Source organism: Lutjanus erythropterus, chromosome 14 (genome assembly GCF_056507025.1).
Source record: "Lutjanus erythropterus isolate fLutEry1 chromosome 14, fLutEry1.hap2, whole genome shotgun sequence".
NCBI lineage: Eukaryota > Metazoa > Chordata > Actinopteri > Lutjaniformes > Lutjanidae > Lutjanus > Lutjanus erythropterus.
In genome coordinates, this window is record NC_139330.1 from 20,518,649 (window position 1) to 20,539,176 (window position 20,528).

General features: G+C 38.1%; 2 protein-coding genes across 2 annotated transcripts in view; both read right to left on the reverse strand.

The window, feature by feature from the left end:
• Positions 1-2,210: 2,210 nt before the first annotated feature.
• LOC146315514 (progonadoliberin-3) lies at positions 2,211-3,364 on the reverse strand. Its single transcript, XM_084735176.1, has 4 exons — positions 3,291-3,364; positions 2,951-3,096; positions 2,683-2,763; positions 2,211-2,364 (listed from the first exon to the last, which is right to left on the reverse strand). The coding sequence occupies exons 2-4, from the start codon at positions 3,089-3,091 to the stop codon at positions 2,311-2,313; spliced, it is 276 nt and encodes a 91-aa protein (XP_084591302.1). The 5' UTR covers positions 3,092-3,096; positions 3,291-3,364; the 3' UTR covers positions 2,211-2,310.
• A 205-nt stretch (positions 3,365-3,569) lies between these two features.
• LOC146315515 (receptor-type tyrosine-protein phosphatase epsilon-like) overlaps positions 3,570-20,528 on the reverse strand; it is a 35,195-nt gene continuing 18,236 nt past the window's right edge. The window contains exons 3-21 of the mRNA XM_084735177.1: positions 18,484-18,555; positions 17,228-17,324; positions 16,727-16,800; positions 16,148-16,284; positions 15,904-15,994; positions 15,698-15,774; positions 15,579-15,615; positions 14,988-15,085; positions 14,249-14,368; positions 13,034-13,197; positions 11,362-11,497; positions 11,020-11,169; positions 9,535-9,628; positions 9,105-9,181; positions 8,831-8,965; positions 8,479-8,604; positions 8,152-8,303; positions 6,044-6,179; positions 3,570-5,912 (exon numbers count right to left, since the gene is read on the reverse strand). Coding sequence (XP_084591303.1) covers positions 5,838-5,912; positions 6,044-6,179; positions 8,152-8,303; positions 8,479-8,604; positions 8,831-8,965; positions 9,105-9,181; positions 9,535-9,628; positions 11,020-11,169; positions 11,362-11,497; positions 13,034-13,197; positions 14,249-14,368; positions 14,988-15,085; positions 15,579-15,615; positions 15,698-15,774; positions 15,904-15,994; positions 16,148-16,284; positions 16,727-16,800; positions 17,228-17,324; positions 18,484-18,550 — 2,043 coding nt within the window. The 5' untranslated portion in view covers positions 18,551-18,555 and the 3' untranslated portion in view covers positions 3,570-5,837. The remainder of the gene's footprint in view (positions 5,913-6,043; positions 6,180-8,151; positions 8,304-8,478; positions 8,605-8,830; positions 8,966-9,104; positions 9,182-9,534; positions 9,629-11,019; positions 11,170-11,361; positions 11,498-13,033; positions 13,198-14,248; positions 14,369-14,987; positions 15,086-15,578; positions 15,616-15,697; positions 15,775-15,903; positions 15,995-16,147; positions 16,285-16,726; positions 16,801-17,227; positions 17,325-18,483; positions 18,556-20,528) is intronic.

Consider the following 20,528-nt stretch of genomic DNA (forward strand, 5'->3'; position numbering starts at 1 on the left):
AATGGGGCATCCAGCAGCATAAGCACTTGGCTTCTCGCCACAGCCACTACGTGCACTAAGGTTGCTTTCATCTTTGTTGTTATATTTAAGGATGACATCCTAGCCTGTCGGCCTCTACTATTGTCTTCACCGTGATTATTTTCTACCGTTGTTTAGCCCCAGTTGTGGCTCTTTGATGAAAAGGTCGCCACTCAATTGGAAAACAGTCATTAAAATGCGGTGGGTACTATTCACCAGTGTGCATGGGGGAACCAACTCAACTGAGCTGGTTAATCAAAAGTTAATTATATAATTTTCATGCAGATGAGGGAAACATTCAAATGAATCCCAACTCTACAATCATTACAAAAAATAAATAAAGAAATAATTCTAAAATGCTATAAAATGTTCAGGGACCGGGAGGCTGTAAACAATATGAAGTTTAATTTGAGGTAAACAAAGTGAATATCCACCAGGGGGTCTGGGAAGGAGAAAGTGAGGTTAAATCAAATTTGGAAACATAGATACCAGCAGGTTTTGTTGTCCTGATATACGTGCAATTAGGCAGGTCCTTGATGAGGACACTGGGAGGGAGAAAGTTGGCTTTCACAGCAAACGCTTTGGGATTATTTAAAGGGAATTTACGTGATTTTATGCTTTATCTGTAAACATTAATTATTCTCGCACAAGTATACCAAATTGAATTAAAACCATATTTTAGGAAATGTTATAAAAGCATAATTATCTTTTATGAGGATGTTGCAAACTTATTGAAAACTCCATAAAGAGAAGTATAAATCAATTCAAGGAAGTCTCACAGAAAATGCCCTGGACAACGTTTTCTCCTGTAACTTTGTCAAAGAACGTGAAGCAGAATATCGCACACTTTACAAAAAAAATCCTCAAGTCTTTCCTCATCAAAGGAAATGATTGTGTTATGCAAATTACAAGCATGAATATTAAACCAACGATGTGAAGTATCACAAATGAGCGAGCATTGTTCTGGAAGTGCAATGGAATGTGGTTTAATTTCTCTTTAATTCTATGTGCTTTTATAATGTTCACCTTTTCCCAGTTGTGCCAGCGGGTTTGGGTTCATTGGTGTGCATTACAACCGCGCTCTAACAATGCAGGGCCTCCACGGTGTCAGCACAGTTCATGAATCCTAGCCCCTTATGCACCAGGCGATTAGTATGGTGCTCTGTCTGTGGGGCTTTGCCAGAAAATGAGTTCTCTTTAAAACATATGCCCCCTGCTGATTCCTTTCCTTTCCTGATATGAAATTCCAATTTTTTTAATGAACACCAATTTCCTGTACGGAGAGCGGGGGTAAAAAAAAAAAAAAAAAAAGAAAAAGTTTTACACTTTTTTTCTGTTTTGGATGGCTGCAGTTATCCTAAATGAGCGTAAAGCTGTTGTGGACATCACAGAACATACTGAGATGGGTGTCTAATCAACATGCAGGTACGAACACAGAAATCAGCTGGTGTAATTTTCCACATCACACATGCACATGACCGGTGTGGCAGAAAATGGAATTACCAAAACTGTAACAAATTCAATTAAGTCATTGATTTCTAATAAATTGGCTTAATCACCAGCTGTTGTCATGCTAAGATTGTTGTGTCACAAGTTTGTCATGCTTGTCGGTCGTGGCTCCTTTACAAAGACAATTTAATCTATTTAATGGCTTTAAAACGCTATTTTATACTGAAATAGCATAATTTCAATTCTAATGATCAGATCACTGTAAAAAAAAAAACTCCAAGGCAACTGTCTTCACTAGATTTTTGAGTTTTGAATCAAACTTGACAAACTTTCTTCTTCAGATAAACTTGATATTTTGAGTTTGAGAACCCCAAACAAATTTATTTTTCATTTGTTCACAGTGTGAAAAAAAACTGTGAGCCTGATTTGTCATAATTTGCTTGTTTCTAAAACTCAAAGATTCAAGTTTATCTAAAGAAGAAAAAGCAAAATATCTCAACAAAGACTATTATTTGGTAGAACCTCTCAAAACGTAGGAGTTTGATTTAGGCTCTAATCTCTTGAAATAAATTGCTTTGAAAATTTGAGTTTTCCCAACTTTTTCATTTTTACAGTGCACAAGTTGAGAGGACACTTCTGATCAAACAAAAGATTTAATCATTTCATCAGATTTCAAAAACTTTATTACAATTTGAAATGGATTTAAATGTCACAGACATACATATATAACTGACATCTGTGATGATTTGTTGAAGTCCGTATCCTGCACTCGAGCAATCCATCACTGGTGTGGAAGTTGATGCAAATACAGTCTGTCTTTCTCCTCTTCATTTTTGTAGCTCTTCAATTATTAGGGAACCTTTTCTTTCGGTCAAAATGACTGGAATCATCATTAATCTGAATTGATTGAAATAAAATCTCAGTTGATTTCCCATTTGAATATTTAATCTAAGAAACAGTTAAATTTCCATCAATATATATGACACCAAACAAGTCTGAGCACATTAGCATTACATCCACAAACATTCCAAAAGATAAAAATTAAACATTCACATATTCAATCATGCAAAAAGAGAAAAATAAAAACAGTCTTTGAGCAGTTTGTATATTGTCATTGCTGCTTTGGAGCACAGTAGCACACAGTGGGGTAGTGTACATTAATATTGTACAATTGAAGTAGACATTGGTGATAAATTATGTATAATAAGCACTTACTACATTGTATGGTATAAGTCTCTCTTGGGTTTGGGCACTCGCCTCCTCAGGAAGAGACACCACTCCTCCTGTACCCATCATCTAAGCACAATCAAACAGAGATTTTAGAAGATGAAACCAAACCAAACCCAACATACAGGATTGTAAAAAAAAAAAAAGAAAAGAAAAAGGAGCCAGAGTTATGTTTAACTGACCGGTATTTCTGTTACATTTTGCTTTACATTCCATAAAGACACCCCATTTCCTGAAACTGTAGAAAACCACTCACCCTGATGGTTGCTTCCAGCTCTCCCACACTTCTCTTTCCACCTGGTAGCCATCCATAGGACCAGTGCTGGGACAGGGTGACCTGCACCAGCAACGCCAACAACAACACCTGCACCATCACTCTGCTGCTGCTCGCTTCCATTAGGGCTGCAGAGGAAGCCAAATTTGTAATAAAAACAATAATGTCACTGCACCCTCCTCTCTCACAGCTCCACGGCTCACAGACCGGGGCACATAAAGCACTGCCCGGCATTAGTAAACAGCATTTTAGACAGTAATTAATAAGATGAGTAATTCTAACTTAATGAACATTGAGCAAACTTCATTGAGGACTGACTCACCTCTGTATTTGCCTTGTTAGCATGTGGTGCATTAACCAGAGGAGGATTTTATAGGTTGCTGTCAGGATTATAATCCCCTCTCCGCAGGTGTGACACATTTACTGACTAATGGGACACAAAATACTACTAATGGAGCTGGCTAAGTGCTCCAATATGCTGACATCACCGCGAGAGTTCAAACGGCATTAAATATATATCAAAAACGCCTTTGTGTTTGTATTGAATGCATCTGTGTGGAGGCAGTGGACAAAAAGACAACATTAAGATGAAATCTGACATTTCTCTCCATCTATAATTTATTGGAATCAGCTTTTAGCAAACAAATAGAAGATCAAATCCATACAGATTCAAAAGGCAGAAACATCATTGAAACAAGATGCTTGTGCATTTATGTTACATCAGCTGCAAGGCTCCGCTGTCATTATACCCCTGTCTTCTTCTTTTAGCATGACAGCACATTAAAATGCAGTAAACCTTAGTGATGATTAATGACCACAACAGGAATCTATGTACACTAAATAAACAAAATGATCTGCGTGTCATCTCATGTATAAACCCATCTTATGACTTCATAATAATGGGAGTACAAACATGGTAGAAAGTTCTTTACCCAAACGTGAGACTTCCAAGCTTACTGTTCTACAAAGAAGTAAGCAGAAGCCTTGCAAAAATATACGCTTTTGTGTTCGCAGCAATGTTGGGGTTTCCTTGTTTAAATATGAAACTAAGACTAACTATCAAAGTCAAAATATGTCAAAATGCCTGTTCATGCATATTTCATATTCTGGCTGAGCACTGGTTGTTGATATCAGTGCTTTTCACTGTCCCAGACATTTTTCATCTCAGTTCCTGGAGACGAACAAGGTTCAAACACACTGCTTATCAACTCTTTTTCATTAAACCACACATTTCTGCAGGGTTTTAATTCTCAGTTTCTTTACACACGTATTTTAAAGCTACTACAAGGAGTTTTTTACTGGTTATTAAATAGTCTCAATTTAATGCTGATATCTCTATATGACCCACAGAAGCAAACAAGACAATTCTGTGAGAAGATCAGCTACTTATATATTATTCGTAATGTCTGCCATCTTGAATGCCATGAAACAAATGTGTTAACATTTTCCCAACCACAATTTCAGTGTCATATGTTAGCCAGTTAAAAAGAATCGAAGGAAGAGATTTTTCTTAAGATAATTTTATTTTTGACCTTATATTTTGCGGTTATTGTGGAAGACATACTACTGCTTTTGTCCACAAGGGCCTCCAAAATTAATAAAACCTTAAAGCTCCTTGTAGTAGCTTTAGCTAAAATTACAGCACATTAGCTATCCTTAAAATATTCTGATAAGTGTTTGTACAAAAAAAAGAACTGGTGATCCATACAGGAGGCCACCATTCCAAAACAATACACTTTTAAAAATGTGTCTATTACAGAATATTATATTAAATTAAACATAAACATCTGGCTTATCAGTATTAAAATTGCGTCACTTGGTGACAAGTTTTCATGATTAGAATCATCTCTCTAATCAGTATGGCACTGCTTTATGCACATAAGTTTAAGTTGGCTTGTTAATGTGTATAAAAATGTTTTTTTTTTTTTTTAGCAGGATGTCATGCTTGGCTGCAAAACATTTGTAAGAATGATACTTTTGGATTCACATATTAATACATTATTTTCTGCCTTTTCCAATGTGGGCTAATTGCATCTTGCAGCGTCAGGCGCCAATCTACTAAGTAATATTGCCACAGGCAACAGAAGAAAGTTGGTGAAGTTGAGTAAAATTGCAACAGGCAGCAGCTGTTAAGTTATTCACAGACAGAAGTGAGGTAATTTGCAGCGTCTCGCAGAATGAAATGTATCTGGAGTTTTGTTTTTGTTTGAGCTGAAAGTAGATCATAAATATTATTCACACATGTCAGACAGGACATAATTTTAGCAAAAGCATTAATCATTTTACCCTACTTAACAAGCACACGATTTATTCTCCTCATAGCAATCAAACATGTTGAGTGGGCGGCGTAAAATACAAGATGACTGTAAACCAAAGGCATTGTGGTCAGTAACAAAATAAAGCAGAAATGAATGCAAAAAGAGAATGCATGTATTCAACAACACATTAGTGATGCATTTCAGGTAGTGAGCAATACATACTACTGTATATCTATATATATACATTATTTATACAGGTAAAGTTGGAATATTCCCTCTCAAACACTTGATTGGTTCTTACATGTTGCACTTAAACAACATAAAAATTATTTATTTATTTTTTTTACATATTCAAGAACTCAACCAACCCATAAAGTAAACCACTATAATTTCTATATTTTACATCAGGATACTTGAAGACAAAGCATTCCTGAAAGAGACAGACTCTCCTGGAGCACAGATGTTTTCAGTTATATTACAGTATGTTACAACATTAAGTTCTGTAATCAAGTGCAAAATGTAAAAAGAGCTCGCTTTAGAAAATAACATTCAGAAAAAAAATGCATAAGTTAATTTGCCAGAGAAGTATAGGGAGCAGGATCTGACAGGTATTATTTAAAATTGGCGTAGTCTGAGAAGATGTCGACAAAATCCTGAACCACCCTGTAGCAGAAGTCGTATTGCTCCTGGAGGGAAAAGCGAAAGGAAAAGTATTAGGGTGCATATACACGCAGAAATGGGTCCAAACAACACAAACGTGAACAAGCTGACAGATTCTGCACTGCAGGTTTGATATTATCTTGTTTCTTCCACCTACCACAGTCTGAACCATGTGTGGTCTCTGCATGCGTAAACTCTTGACAGTCTGAAAAACATCCAGGAGGCCCTCAGCTTTCACCCTCTCCAGAATGTTACTGAGGGCGATGAAGGTACCAGTCCGACCCGCACCGGCACTGAAACACGAAGGACAACCACATTACAGCCGGGCTAATAATTTACAATAACAATATTGTTGTGATATCCATACACTGTTAAACAGACAAACAAAACCAAAAAAGTTCAATTTCATGTTGAAAGAATGTATTTTTTTTAAAATGTATCTGATATATTGTTGAGTAAACTCATTAAAGTGAAAGTGAATAATGTTGAATCATTTTATATTTTCAGTTGCAACCGTTCAATTTTCAACCACCCAAATACTGACAAATCAGGTTCACAGCTCACTGAGAACAACTTCTGAAATACATTTTTTTGGGTGTTTCTGAAACTCAAAGATTTAAGTTTATCTAAATAAGAAAATTAAATTATCTCAACATAGGATTATAGGTTTGTTTAGTTTATTTCAAAACTTAAGAGTTCAAAACGGAAAAATCTAGTGAATGCAGTTTTCTGCATTTTCTCTTTTTTACAGTGCATTTTAAAATGTCTTTCCAGCTGCTAAGATAGTCATTAAGTTGAGCTGAGCTTACAAACACATTTATAGATGTTAAATATAAAATATATAAGATATTTTCACAAACTCCTGGCTCAGTGGTGGCTGCACCCTCCCTCGTCCGGTTTAAACAGGTTGCATGACATCAACAATCTGTTATTTATAGCCTAATCAGTGCAATAGAAAACAAACCAGTAATACTTATACATATTTTACAAAAATGAAGGACATTTTTAAAATAACTAAAATCAGGAATTATAATCTCCTAAATGATTTGATCAGAATATTTTCATGGATTCACATGCTGTTCATATTATCTATTAATATAATTTTTCATTTTCGAGACAAAACATGACAGGATTAATCAGTGTGAGTAATCTTTAAAAAGTTAAAATTTTCAGATTTCAGTTTAAGAAGTGATTCTTGGCTTTGGGAGAAATTAATCAACATTTCCCACCTTTTTCTGACATTTCGTGGAACAAACAACTAATTGATTTATCGGAAAATATTCAACAGATTAACTGGCAATAAAAATAATCATTAGCTGCAGCCCTATTCAGATCTGTCCTGAATTTTTCAGGACATCTGGTCTCCTGAACTGCAATTGTGGCTCAAAAGTAGAACAGGAAAGTGTTCAATTCTCACCACATCTTTATTTCTTAACAATAACGCTGCAATGAAACTCCTGTTATCTTAGCCGCACATCCTTTTTCCATTTAAATGAGAAAGTTTGCAAGAGAAAAGGTGACCTTTGTGTAATAGTGCTAATAATCATCCTCACTTAAAGAGAGGCTAATCCAAACGCTAACACTAATCAGTTTGGAAGCTCAGTGTTTGACTGAGTCAATGTTTACAATGATGGTGGGATGGAGAGAGAAAGACGGAGTGCGAGAGTGATGTGCGATTCGGAAGAGAAGTGTAGAGAGACGTTGGGGATTGCAACGGGTTAGCCCCATTTCCCAGGGGCAGAGAAAAAGCTTTAAAAAGCCCTTCTTAGACAAGTGGTGATGAAGGAATAGAAGAGAGTGATGACACCATTTCCTGTCGTTAGCTCATCTTATCAGATTAATCATAGTGGGAGTCAGAGGAGATTTCACTTTGAGAGGTTTTAATTGACTGTGAATCAGTGGATTGGATCAATCCCACAGGGGCATGCTGCTTTAGAATCACTTCACCTGAAGCTAGGTTCTGATCAAAGCTTTCACAGCTAAGTCTTTATAAGGGATCACATAAGTGGTTTAGGCACAGAACACCAGGTCTACTGAGGCAAAATGTAGAATTTATTGTAACAGACGTAAGAAAAATGTATCCGTAAAATTGAAATTTCTTCAAATATCACTCAGAGATTCGGGCGGTCAGGTAATAAAAGCACAGAGGAAATGAAAAGGGCCGTATTAAAAGCATGAGTGGACGGAAACATTATGAGATATACTGTGTATGATTTTCTCAAGATGCACTTCATGCTGCAGGATTGTCAAACCGAAATTCCTCACCTGCAGTGCACAATTATGGGACGGTTTCCAGACTGCTGCTGCTGCCTCTGCACAGCGGCAATAATGTCAATCATTCCTCTTCCCTCAGCTGGTATTCCGATCTCAGGCCATCCGTGGAAGTGGAAGTGTCGGACGTGTTGTGACTGCTTTTCCTGGAGAGATGGAGAGCTTATTCTGTCATTTTCATGCGGGTAAAAAATGGTAGATATAATGAAATTTCCAGCTTAATCTGTGAAGCCAGCGTTACAAAACAGGGAGGCAAATGCATTCATTATAAAATCTCTATTTCACTGCTTTTAAATGTTATAATAATAAAACATCACGCACTGGTCTGTAGGTGAGCACCATGTCTTTGAGAGTGAAGGTTTCACACAGCGTATCTCCAGTCAGCTCCACAGTATAATCTCCAAATGTTACACTGCCCTCTGATGGCCAATACTGGAAACACTTCTCCTGTTTGGAAAAATCAGATGGAAATGCAATTGAGCTCCATTTTACTGATTTATGTCCTATATTTGTCTTTATATATTTAGTGTGCGCCACAAAAGCAATATAAAATTATTAAATACACACTCAGGCTGTTGGGATAAAAAATAAGCCAATGACATAACGGAATAAAGAGATAATAAAAAAATTCCTCTCTGCAGCCTGTACTTTTGCAAGAAGCGCCGTACTGTACCTGCTCCCTCTCTTTGAGTTCGGTGAGCATAACGATTGAATGGCACCTCCACTCCCACACCATCCTCCAGAAGTCCTCCACTGTGTGAGACAGGGGGCCCTGGGTTGCGATAAAATAGTCCTTCTGCCTGTAGCCCTGGAGGGCAGATCAGCCCGGTAAACAAGACTTGAGAGTGCAGCAAACATAATATTTTGCATTGTTTGTAAAGGAAACAATGAGCTTTATATAAACTTCTATGGGAAATCCATACAGGAGGTCATGAGGGAGTGCTTACATCAATAAAGGAGGCATTGATGTAGTCGGTGAACTCCTGTCCTCTTTTCACTGAGAGTATTACTCGGTTGAAATCATCTGCAAAAGAAAAAAGGGAAATGAAACTTTCCACAAGTGATTCCTAATAAAATAAAAGTTTGAAGAGGCTGATGGAAAAAGAAACAGCTAAGTCAAACTTTAGCTGTGTTATTAAGGCCAAACACGCCAGAGCCTATATCAGTTTTCACTGTGAAAAAGTTGTACCCAGGCTCCCACTCTGCTCCCAACTTTAAGTTAAGATACAAGCCCCATTTAAATGTCATTGATCACACAGACATGAACTGATTATCCAGATATCTGTGTATCTATAAAATCAGCAGCAGTGTGATACTTTGATGTTACTCGGATGTGATGTATTATGAAGCTGTTCGGAGTATCAGAGCAGTCCTTACACGGAATGATCTGAAGCACGCGGTTCTTCTTCATGTTGGCAGGCAGGTTCCCAGTTCTCATGTTCTCCTTCATTATGCGAACGTTGGTCAGCTTCTGATGGGAGAAAACACGAGTGGGTTGACAGGATCAAAAGGTTTGTTATCATCAGTACAGGCGCAGTACAATGCTAATAAACATGTTGATTTATGAAGACAGTGATGTTGAGACGGACAATATTAAAGGAGATCTGAGCGTTCAGAAATGAGAACTACAGTTCAAAAAGTGAGTTGGTGCCACAGACAGTATATTAAATTAGTCCCTCGTGGAAGCTGTGCAGCAATTAACCCAAATTCAAGCCACAACTTTTCCACAAATTTGACCAATCGCTGTCACATCATAACTTGATCTTTGTCATTGTTATTGTTATTTATTAATGCTCTCTTAGAATTTTGTGCTTGCTGTTTTGATTGAGTTTGAGCTCCAAAAAGATTTAACTTCTTTGTGAAATTCTGAGGCTGTTTGGTAAGGTTACTTAGAGTGTCTTTGATTTTGGATGAATTCTAAAAATGAATGAATAAATAAATAGATAATGTGCAAAACGTTGCAACATGCACTCAGTTTTTTAGAAACGCTCCTGTGAAATCAGGCATTTTTGGCCCCAACAATCCCAAAAAAGCCTGTGAAATCCTGCATGTACTGTTAAATGCACAATCTATGGTTGAAGCACGTTGTTTCCTCTGCCCCCTCCTCCCCACGTTTGATGCTCAGACAAAAGCCTTTCAAAACATAAGCCCACTGCTCCAAAAATACACACTCTGGAGCTGGAGTTCAGAGACTGCCTGCCTTGCTGCCTGTCAGACTCCATCAACATATTGCTTAATCTAACTGTTAAAAACATCTACTCTTTCCTAGTGATTCCTTAGGACTCATAAACAGACACTAACTAATTTGGCAAATATTCTGCTTTAATTTTAACTCTAATAAACATGAAACAAAATAACTAAAAAAAGGGTTCTGGCCCGGAATAGAAATTTAAAAGGAGAACATGCTTGCTGTAGCAGAATTTCAACTTCCTTATTCTCTGATGATATATCATGGTCATTTTATGATTTATAGCAGTAAGTATATTATAGATTTCTCCTTTAAAATTAAAATGCAACAAGTAAAAACACAGAAGTTGGACAAAAACATTTCTTATTAGCAGAGAAGCAGATAAGAAGAAGAAGAGGCTGCAGGGAATAATTCTGTTCAGCATGTAGGGAACTGTGCGGGACTGTCTGCAGCAAAAATGAGAAATTTTCTGCACGCCACAGTAAATTCTGTGCGGCAGATGGTGGTGTCTTATAAAGTTTTAGTTGATTCAAAGCATTGTTATTTATGTTACTGCTGCCAGGAGTGGCACCCTGGGCAAGTTTTCCATGAAAATATAGCGATGCAGGGCACAGGGTGATGGGGACGATTCATTACTGACTGAAATGTTTAAGAGTGAGCGTCTTTGTTCTTACCCTGAACTCCTCCTCCAGGCCCAGCCTGTCGTGGGGAGCCCTGGTGTTGTGAAGCCTCTGCAGATGGCCCTCCAGAGAGCACACATCCAGCTCTGTGTCTCCATACAGATAGTACTCCAACAGAGCCTGGTAGATGAAGGAGTACTGCATCTGAGAAAGAGATAGAGAAAGGAGTGAAGATGTAGAAGTAGTTGCTTTAGTTTGCCAAACTATCTCCTTCTATTTTGGCATCACAGACGGGGTTGTTTTTTCCGCGTCCTCGGCTTGTTTATACCATGACTACAGCGAGTGAGTCGAGCTGTCAGTCCAAGGTACAACAGGTCGGAGAGGGTCAACACTTACATCTGTCTGGATGAGTTGACAGCGCTGTTCTCGTATTCTGCTCACAAAGCCAAAGACATCCACCCTCTGTTCCATGTGCATCATGTCGATCATGCTGTCAATGACAATGAATGTCCCAGTCCTCCCCACCCCGGCACTGCAAGAAGAAGGCACAAGGTCTTTTCTTCAACAAACAGCCAAATCTAGCAATGAAAGCTATGAGTTGCTTTTAGCTATCCAAATTAACTGAAAAAAAAGGAAACTAAAAAGAGTGGCAAGTCTGTGCACATATTACAAGGTGTCAAAAGTGGCTATCCAAAACAAAGTTAACTAAAATCATTTTACTGTGTTCCCACACACAGTCTGTTCATTTTGGGGTGATGAATTTAACATTTTGATACCTAGGAAACCATTTTTCAGAATAATTTACAAAATAGAAAATTCATTCTTGTTCCAGTATCTTTCAGTTGAAGACAGCCTATAAAATTATCGGCTCTAAAAAACAACTTAACATGTTTATCATTAAACGATCATTATGCAGATTCTGTGATGAGGAGGAAGAGGAGCAGATGCATTCGTTCTTCTATTATCCGTATGTCACAAATTTCTGGACCAACATTCAAAACTGGCTGATGACATTTCACATGCATTTTAAATTTACACCTTTAAAGAAGAAATCTGCAACATGTTTACTGTAGTAAATTATAAAATTACCATGATATGTCAGCAGAGATTAAGGAAACGTGTCTTAGTGTCTATTTATGTGTCATAAGGAATCAGGCAGGCAGTAAGTAACTCTCTATTTGGACGGCAGTACACATTTTTGCATCCACAATTGTTACATATCGCTCCTTTATGCTGGAGGTTCAAGAGAAAAAAACTGTCCCCAGATGATATTTAAAGCAAGAATTACATTTCCTAAAAAAAAAAAAAAAAACATACATTGTGATGCCAGTTTCTTTTGGAAATAAATAAGTGCTACAAACCATTACTCTGTATCAAGGCTGCACAAATACTAGACTAGAGGAGCACAGCTGAAGAGCATCATAGTTGTTTCTTTCACATTACAGAATAAGGGACACGGTATAATGATATACGTGTATTGCCATACTATCCCTGTGTTCCTAACATAGACGTCAGTTGTGGACAGCCCCAAGCATGTGTAAAAGTGCTTCACCTCTGAAGCCCAAACACACTCCTAATAGATTTACAAGGGTCATTTCAGCAGACGGCACCTCAGGGAGCACAGAGCTGGGATTCCACAGCGGGGTGTTGAAGCCTCTTCAATGGGCCCCATTCAAGAACAACAGTCCCTCTCCCCGAGCACCTGTTGCAGCAGTTGCTACAACTGGCTGCAGATTTCTTTAGTGGGGCTTTACGCTGATCGACCAGACAAAAATATGCACATACCATCTTTCACTTTATTAAATAGAACGTAATCAATTAAACAGGTTTACTATAACATTATGCAATTATAAAGAACCTTTAACCTCTTTCTCCATGAAAACCAGGAAATCTTTGAGCCTCTGATTGTTAAAATTTACAGTTTTTCCACTTACCATATTTTAGATTTGCAAAACAATATATTTCTTATTTGAAAAGTGTTTTTGCCTTCCTAAGAATGAACTGAATCAATTCTGACTCGTAGATCTTCTGGCTTCCTATAAATATATATATATATAGCACATTTTACCTGCAGTGCACAACAATGGGTCCAGCATAGGATGGGTTGACAGCCTTGACCTTCTTGAGGAATTTCAGCATGCCGATGGGAGAGAATGGCACCCCGAAGTCTGGCCAGCTGGTGAAGTGGAGCTGGGTGACCAGCCGGGGAGCTCGGGGACCATCGCTGCCCTGCTGTGAAGCCCAGACACACAAAGTTTAGACGTGTGCATGAATAATGTTCACTATGCAAACACAAATCAGTCAACCAACTCGCCGTCTGTCCTTAATATGAACACAGTCAACTAAAACAGTCAACTTTTCTCTTGCAGGAAAAGTAACCCCAAAATTAACTGAACAATTTGTATTTTTTTTTGCAACAGAATATAATGATTAAACGTGTGTACTGGCTTTGCTTTGCCTCGCTCTCATGTCCCGTGAATGCTCTCTCAAGAGGACATAATTTCATTCTCTTGAACACTCGGTCGCTCTGTGTTCAGAGAGCTGAATGTAAAAGCAGTCAGCTTGTAGTGCAGCGCTACAGCGCAGTCACAGTTTTCACAGAGTCAGGGAGGATATCTGCACAGCTCTGGCTTCAAATGGAGAGGGAACAAAGTGAATTTTGCAATCTGAAGTGTTCGCAGTACACTGAGAGAGAACTCGGCACTCAAAAACACAGGAAAAGAAATACAGATACTGTAAAGATGGGCACATTTGTACAGTATTTACAGTATATTAAATACACCTACAGGTTGATAATCTTATGCCGTGTTTATTACATATATCCTTAATATCCTTTAATGTGTTTCCACTTATTTATTTGATTTTGTATCATCTTACAGTTTACTATAATGTTTCAATTTCCCCATGGGGAACATTTCTTTTTTAAACTCTCATCTCTGTGCAGCTTTGTTTCTTGTTAAATTTTTAATAAGAATCTCGCTATTATGATAATAGATTTTTATGGCAATTAAGAACTATATTAAGGACTATATTGAAAAAGTACACAATTATTTGCAGAATGTGTGTGACTAAATAAAAGCAACATTTATCTTAATCTTAGGTCCTTTTTTGGATAAATGTTGTCCTTGTTCCTACTATGCAGTATTTTAATTTAATTATAATGAATGTCCTGCGAGGTGAAGTCAAGCTCTCTGTTGTGTTTAAAAATGAAAAATGCCTCATAATCAGCTTAAAGAATGCATCTCCTTATTATATTATGAATATTCAGACATATTTTACTTACATATTGAACGCAAAATTTTCGAATGGTGTAATCAACCAGTACAGTGAAGTCCTCCATTGCCACCCTGACATTCCCGTACATCCAGCAGCCTTTTTCTGGCCAATACTGAAAACATTTGTCCTGGTGAGAGAATCAACAATAAAGAGGTTATTCTTCTTGTACTAGAAGACAAATTGTAAAAAAAACACACAGTATAATAATTGTAAGTTACACATCAAATTGTTGTAAAGCAGCATCTATTGTGTATATCAGATGTGTAGGTATAGAAACGTGTATCTGACGTGTGTATTTCACAATCCAATTCGACGGCAATCAAGGGGACTTTGTGCGAGTCAGTCAGTCAATAAGATCTTCACCGTGACGTTTCAACTCATTAACTAGATTCTCAGACTAATTATCATGAAGCCTCTCAGGATCTTATCAACAATTATTCCGTCATTGATCCCCAATGCCTCTATTCTGCCCTATCAAACCTGCTGTTGAGCTCTCAATTGATCATCCCTTTGAGGCTAAATTTAATGCGATGCTAAGTAATCTGCTGGGTGACACTTTGTATAGATTCTCAGTTGGGAAAGGGGTCAAATAAATTATGCCCATGACTTTGGGTCATGAGAATACAAAAGGGTTTCACTGGTGGTGCATTGGTGGCATATAGATTACATGGATTTGCTTTTTTAATGCACCGTACTTGATTGCATTAGGAGAACGCAGTGCAGAGGGAGAATACTTTTCGACAAACCTCCTTCCTTTCTTTCAGATTTGTCAGCATTACTATAGTTGCGGTTTTCTGCTCCCAAATCATCCGCCAGAAGTCGGCCACTGTCTCAAGCTTTGGGCCTGAAGCAGAATCAAGAAGAGTATTTAAAATCTGGCACAAATGGTCATAAACTCAAATACCTGCATGTGCAAAAGTACTTAAAGGAACAGTTCAAAATCCAATCCAAAATCAAAAATGCATATTTTTGCTCTGGTCTGTACTGCTATTGTTTTTGTCTGAGTTGCAGAGTTTTGGAGATACTGAGTTGAGATATTGAGTTAAATGCCGCATATCTCTTCCAGGTATTAAAAAATAAAAATAATGTTTATGTTTAACACACTGGTATTGGATCAGTGAAAAAATGGTATGGGAACATCTCTAATTTGAGGTGAGTGCCATCTATATTTAAGAGACAGCAGACGTCTCTATGGCCAGTGTCTCCAAAATGCAGTAACTCAAACCAAAAGTATCTCAATGGATAAACAGCACAACAGATAAGAGAAAAACATTAATTTTTGATTTCCGGGTGAACTGTTGCTTTAAATACTAAACCAAGCTAAAATGTACATTTACCTTGAGCTGCAATGAATTTGCTCTTCTCTTTAAACCCCTGCGTGAAAAAAACACATTATTAATGATAATCATCGGCCCAGTCATGTGCATTAAATCTGATTTGTAATTAAAACACTCACATCTATATAAGATGCATTTATGTAGTCTGAACACAGATGTCCATCAAGATGACTTAACACCACTCTTGAATGATCGTCTGTGGAAGAAAGAAGAAAAAAAGGCCAACAGCCTGCATCACCTTTCCTTATGATTTAGTGATCAATAAAACTGTGAGTCTAAAGGTTACATTAATATTGCGTGCTACAGACTATAGATCCTCACTCACATGGTAAAATGTTGGGGTATCTGTTTTTCTCTCTGTTGTGCTCTCTGCTCGCCTCCTCAAAGGACCCGTGGTGGTAGTAACACGGCAGCGACTATAAAGACAGAACCCAATCCTCATGAGATAAAAAATAAAGGCACGGGTACACAGCCTACCAACGTTTTATTACTGTCTTCTATGCTCGGTCTGTGCTTGCAGGACAAAGATCTTACCGCACAGTCCACACAACACAAAAACTCCTGCTTACATTGAACTCTTCTCTGAAGAGCTTGCCATCGTCTGCCGAGCGTATCCGGTACTCCTCCTCCAGCGAGTCCAGAGGGATGGGGAAGTACCTTTTGGACGGTGAGGGAGATCTGGGGAGGAGGACCACTGTCTGCTCTCCTGTGTTTAAAGGAATATACGGCGGTCAGACTGTTAACGTTTCCCAGTAGAGAATATTACAAGCTCTCATAGCACCTGCAAAAACAAGCCTGTTGGCCATTAAGATTTCCTACTTTTGCGGCTACATGACAGAAATGATTTCTTGAGTCGTAAACATGCTGCTGTTGCTGCTGCTGCACGGAACCGTCTTAACTCAGAATTTGGCCTTTCCCTTTATTTATTTATTTTTGACTAGAAGTGAAAGTTTATATGGCTCCCTACGTGCAAGGAAAGCTAAGTGCCTCCTGAAACCTTTTCCAGCTAGCTTGGACTTCAGATCGTGAAACCTTCCCAGTCTATAAAGAACATAAATCTGCAATTAAAATAAAAAAGAAATAAAAAGTAAAAGGCTGAATTATATTTTCATGCACTGGCAGTTATATTGAGTGCAGCACAACAGTACCTTGTTCCTCCATGAAGCCATTTGGAATCTTTTTGTCCACTGAGGTAACCAGAGCCTTCCTGTGGTTTTTGAACCTAAAAGGATGACAAAGAGAGAAGCAGAGAAGATAAATTGCAGGTATCTGTGACCCTGATCTCTAGAACAGAGCTGTTAAGCACATAAGGTAGGCAAACAACAAATATCAAAACCAATATCAACCATCTGAGAGAGGCAAAGCCGTTCCTCCTCATGCCGTCGTCCGCTGGTCAGTGAATGAGTGTCTGTGGCCTGACCTGACCTGGCTGTTGTTGTTTGCTGTCTTACTTGAGGTGCAGCTGTTTACCCATAAGCCACTGCTCACCGTCTGTTTCCAAACCACCCCCACAACGACGCCCTGACCCGACACACTCGCTCCCATGCTCACACACACACGCTAAAACCGAGAGAGAGAGAGAGAAAGGAGAGATTCGCTCAAAGACACACAAACAGAGTGAGCTGTGAATGTGTGTGCAGCTTGTTCACCTCAGACAGTAGATGGTCAGCAGGACGACGATGATGAGGAGCAGCGATATGACCAGCGTTGAGGGCAGCACATGAGCACCCTGATGGGTGGGGTTTTCTGAACAGAACAGACAGATAGATTAAATAAGAGTTAAACAAATTGATATTCAATATTTAAAAGAATAGTTTGACATTTTGGGAAATACATATAATAAAATATGTGCTTTCTTGCCATCTGTCCATTAAGTATGAAGCTCCAGCCAGCAGCCGGTGAGCTTAGTTTGGCAGACAGACTGGAAAAGGAGGAAACAGTTAGCCTGGCTCTCTCCAAAAGTTAAAAAATCCGCCTACCAGCATCTCCAAAGCTCATTATTTAACACATTATATCTAGTGTGCTTTATCTTCACAAAAAACAAGATACAGCGTGTTAATTAGTGTGCTTGTAAGCAGATTTTTTTTACATTTGGACAGAGCCAGACTAGCTGTTTCCTCAAATTCTTAACTTTATACTAAACTAGACTAAAGTAACCATCTTCTGGCTGTGGCTTCACATATAAAAAGGATTTGCTGCTTTACTTTGTCATTTATGACAATAAATGAATCATCTTTGGGTTTTGTACTGTTGGTTGGTCAAAACAAGCTATGTGAAGATGTTACTTTGGACTACTTTTTTTTAATCAATCATTAAAAAGGACCAGGGAGGCAACATGTAAACAAGGATCCATGTTGAAGTTTAGTGAATTAATGGTCAGGACAATAGCATCAACAAAGTCTTAATCTTGAAAATAATTGTTAGGTTCAACCCTAAGGATATGACAGTGGTGCCAATCATTTTTTCTAATTCTTTGCAAGAAAAAATACGTGTATTTTCCAAAATGTTGATCTGTTCCTTTAAACCAAGACTATGTAACTTTTGCTGAGTGATAATACTTGATAACAGTAAATGGTAAAATGAGGGAAAGAATCATTAACTCAGTTAAATGACACAGTAACAGTTGCATTGCAATAACTGTCAAAAGCTAACATTAGCTGACATTGGCTATTTTACCATAAGATTCTACCAAACATTATGGTAAAATGCCTCTTTTCTGCAGGCAGAGAAGAGGCAGTATTAATGTATTAAAGTCAGTAATGGTGTGATTTAATGCTAATAAATTCATCTTTTCATCCACAGAAAAAAAATGTTATTTCATTTTTTGAAAGTTGCATAGTGTCAATTTAATATCTGATCCTTGTCATATGCAGTATAATTGCTCTTCAGTCATTGCAACAATTACCTGCAGTTTGGTTCTCATGAGATGAATTATTCACAGCAATAGAGATCCCAATCAGAAACAACACCATTGTCTCTGTGAATAAAGAAAAAAAACAAAACAGTCACTTAAAACAGAACAGATTAAACCTTGAAATTCCCCACAAACTCCACCAGAAGGCGCCAAATCAATATGAAATGCCTCTGCAGCCTGACGAAGCCTACAGAGGGCAGAGAGGAGAGCCCAGCTTTGATGAGGCTTGAGAGTGATGCCTGTCTCTCTGCCGAGCAGTTAAAGTCCTTATGGGAAATCTGCTCGCAGTCTCGTCCTGTCAGGCGGACTTGAAAGAGCAGCAGCATATCAAATAACCTGATATCCAGACATCAAATGAAAGGGGAGGCTTTAACCCACAGGTGACAGTAACCATATCCCCTGTGGACTCTGCAGATTTGACAGTAGAGTTGAGCTCAGTGTAGTATTTGTTAGAAGCCATCTCATTTTGCTGCGTGGTCTTTGATGTGTGTGCAGCACTGTGCAGCCTGCAAGAAGACAATGGGATACGCACACTATTTCTCAATGTAGGAGCTGTTTTTAAAAGAGCAATTGCTCTTCATAAAATTAGTACTGCAGTCCAAATAGGCAGTCAGAGCCATAGGCAGTACATTAAATAAGTTGAAATCTTGTTTAATATACTGTCTATATTTGTTTAACCCTGGCCCCTCCTTTCCAGACTCAAGGAAGCTCAGGCAGGCTACATGAACACTGCAGGAGTGCAAGACAAGTGCAACATTGTCATTTGACCATAACTGTCCTACACTGTAAGCCTGCCAGACTATTAACGTACTGCACAATTAAACTGTAATAAACATCTACTCCTTCCAAAAGATTATTGATGATTTATTATGACTTATAAACAGGCACTTACTCATGTGGGAAAAAAAATGGCATTAATTTGACCTCTAATTAATATGAAACAGGCTGATAATAACAAGTTATGGGCTGCAATAGAAATTTCAAAGAAGACATCTGTATTTCTTCAGCTCCAATGACATATCCATGGTCATTTTAGGATTTATCACAGTAAATATATTACAGATTTCTCCTTTAAATAAAATGGCCATGACTATAATTTCAGGGGAGCAGTAATATTGATAAACAGGCTCAAAGTGTTGTGTGAAAATTAACATATGTATATATAGGTTATACAGTTGGCTTTATGCAGGAGGCCAGATGGTGTTGTCTGCCCTTTACTGCAGCTTGTCCCTCCATCACTGTCTCTATCTTTCCCTCCCTCTGCAGTGAACCATCATTTTACTCTCAACCACATTCTAACTGTTCCCCTCTTACTTTATTGCTGGGAGCTATTAGTGATTTATTTGGGGCAGAGCTCCACGAGTGCCTTTCCAAAAGGAAGGGGATATGTCAAGTTCCTCACAACTACACCAGAATTAAATCGATTCTGACACATTATCCTTGTGTCTTATTATCTCCCAAAATGTAGCAGCCAATTTATCTAAACTCACATCCATTTCCTCTCTTCCCCCACTCCCCATCCTCCAAATAAGAGGGTAAGAAATCACAGAATAAATTGGGCAAACGGGGCAAATCTTCCTAAATGGCTTTGATGGAATAAATGAGAGAAGCAAGAAATGAGTGCCCTAATTTATCCTCTGTTCCAAGTCCCCTTCTCGTTATAGAGGCCACAAGACTGGATGGAATAATTCATTGTGTCAATTTAGTTCTTCCAGAAATGGGTCATCTAGGGGCCTAATTTGTGATCTTTGAGAGAATTTCTTGCACATAACACTAGGGGGTTTCGTATAACTATATCTCCCAAAGCTTTTGTAGAAATAGGAGCAACATAATAACGCTCTAACAATGTGCCCAAAACTAAATTTATGTCAAAGCTTATATAGTATTATTGGACAACAAATTAAGGGCTTTGTGTTTTGCACATTATACGGTCTCTCTCTCTCTGCAGTAATAGAGAGACAACTTCAACAGGATGCTGAAATGCATGCATGCTCACATTTTCACACTCAAGTGAACAAAACTCCTTTTATTTACTG